Source organism: Lolium perenne, chromosome 2, assembly GCF_019359855.2.
Source record: "Lolium perenne isolate Kyuss_39 chromosome 2, Kyuss_2.0, whole genome shotgun sequence".
Lineage (NCBI taxonomy): Eukaryota > Viridiplantae > Streptophyta > Magnoliopsida > Poales > Poaceae > Lolium > Lolium perenne.
Genome location: NC_067245.2, coordinates 307,716,313 through 307,725,521, shown reverse-complemented (window position 1 = coordinate 307,725,521; position 9,209 = coordinate 307,716,313). Strand labels below are relative to the sequence as shown.

General features: G+C 41.3%; 1 protein-coding gene across 3 annotated transcripts; it reads left to right on the top strand.

Moving 5' to 3' along the window:
- The first annotated feature begins 3,181 nt into the window (after positions 1-3,181).
- On the top strand, positions 3,182-8,570 carry LOC127336900 (filament-like plant protein 7). Of its 3 annotated transcripts, none has more exons than XM_051363765.2 (5): positions 3,182-3,320; positions 4,581-4,721; positions 4,819-4,942; positions 5,105-7,101; positions 7,830-8,570. In XM_051363765.2, exons 2-5 carry the CDS (start codon positions 4,629-4,631, stop codon positions 8,316-8,318), a joined length of 2,703 nt encoding a protein of 900 aa, XP_051219725.1. In that variant the 5' UTR covers positions 3,182-3,320; positions 4,581-4,628; the 3' UTR covers positions 8,319-8,570. The 3 variants fall into 3 exon arrangements, with proteins under 3 accessions (XP_051219725.1, XP_051219724.1, XP_051219723.1); XM_051363764.2 differs by having other exon boundaries at positions 4,813-4,942; positions 7,833-8,570; XM_051363763.2 differs by having other exon boundaries at positions 4,813-4,942.
- Positions 8,571-9,209: the final 639 nt, after the last annotated feature.

The following is a 9,209-nucleotide window of genomic DNA, read 5'->3' as shown; positions in this document are numbered from 1 at the left end:
GATGCGTGAGTAGTTCATCCCTGGACTATGGGTCCATAGCAGTAGCTAGATGGTTATCTTTTCCAATTTGTGCCTCATGTTTAGATCTTGTGAGCTACCTATCATGATCAAGATCATCTTTATGTAATGCTACATGTTGTGTTTGCTGTGATCTGATTAATATTGAATACTATGTTGAGATTGATTATATACTTATCATATGTCATTTGTGATCTTGCATGCTCTCCGTTGCTAGTAGTTGCTCTGGCCAAGTAAATGCTTGTGACTCCAAGAGGGAGTATTTATGCTCGATAGTAGGTTCATGCCTCTAGTTTTCTGGAAGAGTGACAATAACTTCTAAGATTGTAGATATACTATTGCTACTAGGGAGAAAAAACAATATTTTATCCAAGGGTAATTCTATTGTTTACTTTACACACATTGCTTAATGCGATAATCTGTTGCTTGCAACTTAATACTGGAAGGGGTTCGGACGATAACCGGAAGGTGGATTATTAGTCATAGACGCAGTTGGATTACGGTGTATGTATTATGTTGTAATGCCCAAACGAATCTCATAGTAATCATCTTGTCATGTATGGTCTTTATTCTGTCAATTGTCCAGCTGTAATTTGTTCACCCAGCATGTTATTTATCTTTATGAAGAGACACCTCTAGTGAACTGTGGATCCCGGTCATTTCTTTTACACTGATACAATCATCATGTTCTGTTTACTTACTGCAAACATTGTTCTATTTAATTTCACTGCAAGCAATCATCATCTTTCCACACTATACGTCTAATCCTTTGTGTTCAGCAAAACCGGTAAGATTGACAACCTGACTGTAAGTTGGGGCAAACTATTTTGGTTGTGTTGTGTGCAGGTTCCACGTTGTTGCTGACGCCGGTAGTGTGTCTTGCCACAAATCAGCTAGCAACACCTTCAGAAGTCGCGCCTTTCTTCTACTGGTCGACTAAACCTTGGTTTCTTACTGGGGGAAACTTGCTACTGTGCTCATCATACCTTCCTCTTGGGATTCCCCAACGGTGTGCAATCTGCGCTCATCAATCTCCCAACCATGTAAACTGAAGCATGAATAGATTGTCTTGAATCTTCCTCGACGCCACATCCTTCGCCGGGTTCCATGACGAATGCATATCGACATGCAAGGCGATAGGGCTAAACCATCTCGAGGTATGGACCTTGGTGATCGCCGCTTTCTTGGGTGATCCTCCAACTCTTCCTCCCAAGCAAACTCATCCTCGTCTTCCTCGGTGAGATTGAGGCGGCTTAGCAGATCATCCTCTGAATCATTATTTCGCTACTTGATTCTCCTTTCTATATCGCCATGACTACAAATCAGAGAGATCACGCCATTAGGGATAGAGAGACTAAAGACGACTATGCCGTCGGAGGACAGTTAAACCCTAGGATTTTCGCCCAAACAATTGTTGCCGAGCAATTCTCTTCTTAGTTAATGAGATAAGACCACATTTTAGTCTTCCTTCGAAGAAAAATAAGGTTGATGAAGAGGGCCCTGCATAGACAAGCCGACAAAATGGTTTGATGCGCCGATGGCATTTATACTAGCTTGGGCTGTACGCTTCCAATGTAGTAAAGGAGGAGTACAATACAACAAATTGCGCCAACATTCCCCTATTTTCAGTGATACCATGTTTTGATGAATGTTGTCTGAACGTAGCCTATTTCTGAAGTTTTCAAAGTTTACTATGAGAACTATTCTACTCATTTATTATTAGTTACACATTTGAGGAGAAATCACCGTGAACTTATGTAGATAAAATACTCATTTGAATACAGCATACTAATATGAAAATTCAATTCTGCTCCTAGATGTATATGCTCCCTCCACCCAAAAAAAATTCTAATTGTTAAAAAATTTCTAATAATTTTGCATGTACAACTCGACAATCTATGTGTGTTGATATAGTTTCGCGAAAAACAATAATTTTTATGGTCAATGTAAAAAATACAAAAGGTGTCTCACAAAAAGCATTATTTTTAGCACCACATTTTGTTCTTTTTACACAGCCCAAACGACAAGTCGATTTTTCACGGAAAGACATTGTGCGCATGTGAAGATGACCACTTGAATTTTTCGTTTGATTTTTTTAAAATATTTCAAAATATATCAAAGATGCATTTTAAAATAAATGGATCATATAGACCCAAGAGCCAAAACATCACTCTAATACAAATATGGAATTCATTTTACAGTAAACTTATGTATACTCCCTTGATCATGTTACACTAAATTATCTACTACACTTAGTATTAGCTAACTCATTTATTAGCTAGTAACTCGTACTCCCTCCGTCCTGAAATAGTCTACAATTTAGCCCCAAAATTTCTTCTGAAGTACTCTACATTCTAGCTTTTAGTCAACAACAACACTGAAAACGAAATAGTTTTGCTCTCTTTATTGGTTGTTGTTATTTTCAATGTAGTTTGGATTGAGTAGTACTAAGGCTGGCCATAGTGCTAGTATCATGCATATTGGTCCCACAAAAATGATGGTGTGGCAGCTAATTAAGGAGGAGAGATCGAGGAGATTAGAGTAATATAGGTGGATACTGTATCATAGCACATATCACAAGAAAATTTAATGCCAAAGAAATCTTGGACACAAATTTGCATTGAGATTCTAAAAAACAATAAATATAGCATTGCTATGATAGTACTGTATAATACTACCCACTATAGAGATAGTATTATACACAAATATCATGATACTACTATATGATACTTACCACTAGAATGTAGAACAGATCAGAACGGAGGGAGGAAATAGATGCATGCTAGCTGACCAAATCGACCACATAACCCAAACAAGATAACAACAAAAGCAATCAATCAATGGAGAGCTGAACGGTGTTGCACGGAACTCTCATATCCACCGCCACCGCCGACACTTGAATGCTGCCTCCGCAGTAAACAATCTCACGCAATCAACTTCGTTCACAGCCCTCGGACGTTGCCGAGACTCGAGACACCATGATGTTTTACTTTCTTTTAGGTAACTTTTGTAGTAACATATAGCAATTGCGTCATTTCAAGGGCCCAGGAATACCTTTATTTGCTAGGGAGACCCAGCCCCTGCCCCCACAAAAAAAGTTGGGACAGTTTTGTTCCTATACCAGCGCAACTTTTTCCTCCTTGCACCAATTGTGTCCTTGTCATCAACAGTCACCAACCCTCTCTCCCTCAATCCATAGGATGCCTTCACAACCTCCACAGAGTCACAGGTGACCCAGCGGCGGCAGGAGCAGTTCATTCTTGGTAAGCCGCAGCAGAGCCACTACCCACTGTCACTGGGAGGTCAGTTCAGCTCACCTCACTGCTGCCATTCTCATGTTCTTGCAATCTTCCTCCTCCCTTATCCTTTTGATATTTCCATGTTTGGTGGTTGGGAAAACGATGGGGATATCTGGAGCTAGGGGGTTATGGTTTGGTGCTACTGAGATGGCGATGGTTTTGGCTCAGTTGCTTCGCCGCACTTGCTGATACCTAGCTGCTTGCATGGACAAGGTTCTAGCTAGTTGCCAAACCAACTTCTTCTCCTAGCTTAGAACAATCAATTTGTGTGGATATTGCCAGTGAGGTTTTCGTTGCTTGCTTGGCGTTCTTCCTTTCTCCAGTCTTGTTCCCCTTCCCATCCTTGCGAGTTGATGTAGACAATCTGCAGAAACAAGTGTATAGAGAGAGTATCAGTCTGGTCCTGAGTCCCAATTAGCGTAGCAGATTCATTAATGGGTTGTAACATTGAATTATAGTTTGCTGAAAGGGGTACTTGCGTTGGGTGCCATCCTTATCACATAAATGTATGGACAGTTCTAGTAATGTTGTTGACACAAAGCAGAAGCACTCAGCTAGTACTAGTAGTAATATTGGAGACAGGAGAAGCACTTGCTTGCATGCTATTTTTACCACACGTTTACTAATTTTGACTTGTGGGACAATGCACTTGGCTCACATTATTAGATGTTCTATGTACCTACCGGTTTTAAAAAGGCTTCACTGGTAGGTTGCTCACGGTTCGGGATCAATGCTAGTGGGCGGCCACTACTTGAGTTCTGGAAGAAGAGACAATCTGATGGCTAATTTTGTGCTAACTCTTTGGGAGGAAACGTAGTACATTTGGTTAAGAATCTAACCTTTTGGAGCAAGTGGTAGGTGCACTGGGGATATAACTGAGCAAACCTAAATATACTCGGCTGCTTCTTTTTTAGTTGGGTGTCGCTTTCTGTATTAGAACTCAAGGAAATTGCAGCTGGCAGAAGAAGAAAGAGTTGTTAATCTTGCTCGGTGGATTAGGTACCCATAGTTGCACATTTGTAGTAGTAGCAAACAACACATTTTAACAAAGTGCCAAAGAACAGAAATCGTGGAATCGAAACATTTGTGCATAAAGTTCACTGGGGAAAGATTAACCTTGGTATATCTATTGCATACATTGTTGGAACAACTTTGCAAAGTCGACGTGATGCGCATTTTGTGATTCTTTTCCCGAAGTAGCACCATGTATGTTACCTGATGTAAATATGTGACACTAATATTGCATCTACTTCTGGTTTCTAGGGAATATTTGCATATTACTGATTATTGGTGAAAATCGAGCATCCATTGATGGACCAGAAAACATGGCTTTGGAGAAAGAAAGCATCAGAAAGGACAGTTTTAGCAAAGAACAAATCCAATATACTAGAGAGGGAACAGGAGGTACACCATCTACACATTTAGATTTACAAGCTCATTTGGTACTTATTAATTAACCCATTTCAAGAACTTCAACTTTATTTCCATGCTGAAGGAGAAGATTGCACGATTGGAGAGATCCTTGCAAGGTTTACAAGAACAACTTTCATTTGCTCAGGCTGAATGCTTTGACAAAGATGTTATTTTAGCCAAGCAAGCAAAAGTAGCTGAAGAAGCCATACTAGGTACTACTCTATTCATTTTGCTACCATTCCCCACATGTTCCTGGTCCATTAGTTGAACATATGATCTGTTCATTCTAGAAGTAAAACTTCCTGATGCATGTATGATAAATGTTGGTTATTACATTTCTGACCAGCCATTTCTGGTTACAAATGTTCTTCTAGGCTGGGAGAAAGCAGAAGCAGAAGCTATAGCTACCAAGACAGAACTTGATGACACTCTACACCAGAAAGCCACAGTTGAGCAAAGGATTTGTCAGCTTGATGAGGCTCTAAATGTTACAATGGTAGAGAGGGAGTTATTGATAAAGGATACTGCTAAAATAATTTCTTGTGAGAAGGATAAAGTTCATAAGCTGGAAGAAAATTTAGAAGAGAAACAAAACATAATTGCTAGTTTGGACGATGAGTATAGCAGACTATCTGAAATCCTCTTAGCAAAAGAGAAAGTCATCTTAGATCTAACTGAATTAAATGCAGTGAAAGAGTCAGACTTAAAGGACCTTGTGGTAAAGCTAGAGTCAACAGAGAGATCAAATTCTTCTCTTAGATATGAGGTTTGTATGCTGCAGAAGCAACTTGATATTCGAAGTGAGGAAAGGAAGTGCAATCTCAAATCAGCTGATGCTTCACACAAGCAACATCTCGAAAATGTAAGGAAGATTACGAAGCTAGAAGAAGAATGCAAGAGATTGCGTTCAATGGTACGTAAAAGGCTACCAGGACCAGCTGCCATTGCAAAAATGAGAAGTGAAGTTGAAACACTGGGCAACAATATAGCTCAGACAAGGATGGGGAAGTTAAATTCTCCGGCATCATCCAATTCATATGATCCGGTACAGAATTTTTCTGACGCATCACATTCAAGTTCTTCTTTGCTTGCAAGGCTACATGTGATGGAAGATCAAAATAAATCCATGAAGGAATCACTTTCTAGAAAGGATGGTGAACTTCAATTTTCTCGTACTATGCTTGCTCGTGCAAACTCTAAACTTTCCCAAGTTGAAGCTCAACTTGAAGAATTATCAGGCGATCAGGCTGCCACAGAACTGGTAAAAAGAAGTCCTGCACTGGCTGAGAACCCTCTTTCATCTATCTCTGAAAATGGTTGCAATGAAGATAACGTCAGCTGTTCAGGTTCATGGGCGTCAGCCTTAATTTCTGAACTTGAACATTTCAAGAAGGGGAAGCTGACCACACCTTCTTGTCAGAGCACAGGAGTATCAGACATGAGTTTCATGGATGACTTTGAAGAAATAGAAAGGCTAGCGATGGTATGTGACAATAAACCTTCAAAATTGTATGATGCAAAGAGAGAGGCAATAGAATCAGCAGGCAAAGAGCTGGTTCCAGTTGATGGTCCGAATGAAACAAACGATCAAGTTCATCAATACAAGATTCAGAAGGGACTCGTTAAGTTAATTGAACTTGTCGAGGGAGTTATTCAGAGATCGTCAAAGGATCACAATAGAAAATTCGTGCAATCTGGTGACAACATGGGTGATCAGTCCACAGCTATAGATGGTTATTTTGCTCATGCGTTCTTGTGGAAAACATCAGAACTTACTTGTGTACTGCGACATTTCATTGTTGTATGCAATGAGCTCATGTATGGGAATACCGATGCCGAAAGATTTGTTCTTGAAGTGAACCTCACACTGGATTGGATAATCAACCACTGCTTTTCGCTCCAAGATGTACCAGACATGAGGGAAACTATCATAAATCATTTGGAGTTAGATAGCAGCGACGGGCTTGACGCCGTTGCAGCCAAGCAAATAGCAATCCAAACCACAAATGGCGTACATGAACCCAGCACCCCAAATAGCGTGCAGATGTCACTAATTTCTGTTTCAAGCCACGTGGATATTGGACTTAAAGCTGATAATGACACGCGCAGTATAACGAATGAAGTGCCAGTCTCTAATCCCCACGAATTGGAAGGAAAATCTTCAAGTTTGCGAGCAGAACTTAATGCATTGAAGGAAACAGGAAAAATAAATGCACAAAGTGTTAACTGTGAATCAACAGTGAGTGACCTTGACAAACACAAACCCATCTGTAACTCTGAGGTAAACAAGAGCAATCTACAGGGAAGCAGTTACTCCACTAAAGAGGGCCCAAAATGTGTTCCCGGAAACGAAGAAAAAAATCTACACATGGTAATATCCACGTATTACTTTTTTTTGCTGTTTCAAAGCTTGCTTAGTTCTAGTTTTATTTTAAAAGGAAGGAAAGCCATATTTTGAATTCACCATTATGTAAGAAATTTGCTTCATTGTTGTGATGTTCTTGTCGCAATATGTATGCATGTACATAATTATTTTCGCAAGACTATATTGATTTTTTTATTGTAGTACTAACCTTAGTTGCATGCAAACCTCAAATGTAACTTGGTAAATAGAAAGGCAACCTAATATTTTGTATAGGAAATAAGTAAATCTAAAATGAAAAATACTCTTGCTTCATTTTTTGTTTCATTCTGGCAATGGAACATAACATATCACTATCTTTATGCCATTTTTGCATGTTACAAATTTGTGATCATATATATGATGGCAAAAGACCATCTCGAGCAATAAGAATAACTGAACATGTATTTAGATCTATAATCAGTATTCTGTTGTGTGGTTTCTTGACTATACCCCAGTTTGAAGGATCTTTAGCCCATGTGTCATCTTCAGTTTGAAAGTCTACAAGTAAATTAGGCATGCTTCAGTGTGTCCCTCTTGGCCCCCCACCCCCCCCCCCCAAACTCATACCCCTTCATAAGTTTCATTACGAAGGGGTACAAAGAGATCTCAGCCTTTTATGTGTTTGAGGTTGAGAAAGGGCAAAAGTGCAAGTAAATATGTTTTAAGCTTAACATTTAATCACCTTGTTTTCACAGCAGCTAGAGATCTCGACGGCATCAGAGAAGCTCATCGAGTGTCAGGAGACTATCCTAAGCCTGGGAAAGCAACTAAAAGCACTTGCATCACCAAAGGATGCAACCTCAGCTCACCGTGAGCGAAAACCTCGGTCTCAATCACTAAATGAGATGCTAGCTGTGGATGACGGTGGATCTGATTACCTCAGCTCCCCGAAGACCAAGGAGATCATATGCACAGAACTAAGGTCAACACATGAAAGAAAATTTTCTGCTGACGAGGGATGTGACAATTCGGAATCATCATCTGGTTCTCACCCAACGCCAGTTGTTCTACCCGCGAAACCGTACAGAGTCAGTGGAACCCGCAAGAACGAAGCTGCTCCCAAGGTAGCATCCCTTGCCATTGTTCCAAGCAAGCAGAAGGGGAACACTAACTTGCTCAAGAGGATTCTGACAGGAAGAAGAAGAGACGCCATAATGAATCCAAAGGTGGTCCGAAGCGCTTAGTTGACAGAGAAGATGGTAAAATCAATTCATGGTAAATTTATTTTGTGTCTGTAAACTAAGCGTGTATCATTGCTTGTTTAGCTGTGTTCTTGTCAGGCTTAGGAAGAACCATGAGATGTTGTATATGTATTGCAGTATTAGTGTGCATTGCAACGTAGTCGTCGTCGTTGTTACCCTATTGCTTAGTTCGATGAACTTGAGTTTGCTCTCTGCTGGAAACGTGGTTAATTTATTATCATGGCCTTATGTGCATCCTCTCTGAAAAGGATTCTTGTTATGAATGTGTGATACTGACACGGTTGATGTCTGTCGTGTGAATCTGTTCCTGAAACCAGCTAAGAGCATGTCTAACATGCCCCTGCCCCGTATAACTCTCTTATTTCGCCCCGTATCGAAAAACTGCTCCATTTCGAGCCATTCCGTCTAGCAGACCTCGTATTTCGCCCCGTATTTTCAAAAATAAAAACCCCGGGAAGTTCATCTTCATTGATCATACTACGGATCATACATACATTCCGATCATACTACGGATCATACTACATCTAACTACGGATCAACCTACGTCTACTCGTCAAGGATGACGTAGGGGATGAAGGCGATGGAGGCCGCCTCCTCCTGCGCCTCCCGCTCCTCCCGCGCCTCCCGCTCGCCGCCTGCTCCTCTGCCTCCGCCCGAGCTTTCTCGGCGGCATCCGCCTCGGATTCGGCCACCGCACGGCGGAAGGCCGCCTCCTCCTCTGCCGCCTCCTCTTCCTCCTCGCCGCCTCCGCTTCCTCCGCCGCTGGTGCTGCCGATGGTCGCCCTCCATGCCGCCATCGCCGCGCGGTCGCGCTGCCACTGCGCGCGCCACTTCTCGAAGGCTTTGCCGCTCATCGGCTTGAGCGGCGGGTCT

What these genes read in the sequence shown, in the direction of transcription:
- LOC127336900 (XM_051363763.2), top strand. Translation starts at nt 4,629, where the DNA reads ATGGACCAGAAAACATGGCTTTGGAGAAAGAAAGCATCAGAAAGGACA. An exon ending in TACTAGAGAGGGAACAGGAG is followed by an intron (nt 4,722 to 4,812) that starts GTACACCATCTA and finishes TCCATGCTGAAG; the next exon opens with GAGAAGATTGCACGATTGGA. An exon ending in AGCTGAAGAAGCCATACTAG is followed by an intron (nt 4,943 to 5,104) that starts GTACTACTCTAT and finishes ATGTTCTTCTAG; the next exon opens with GCTGGGAGAAAGCAGAAGCA.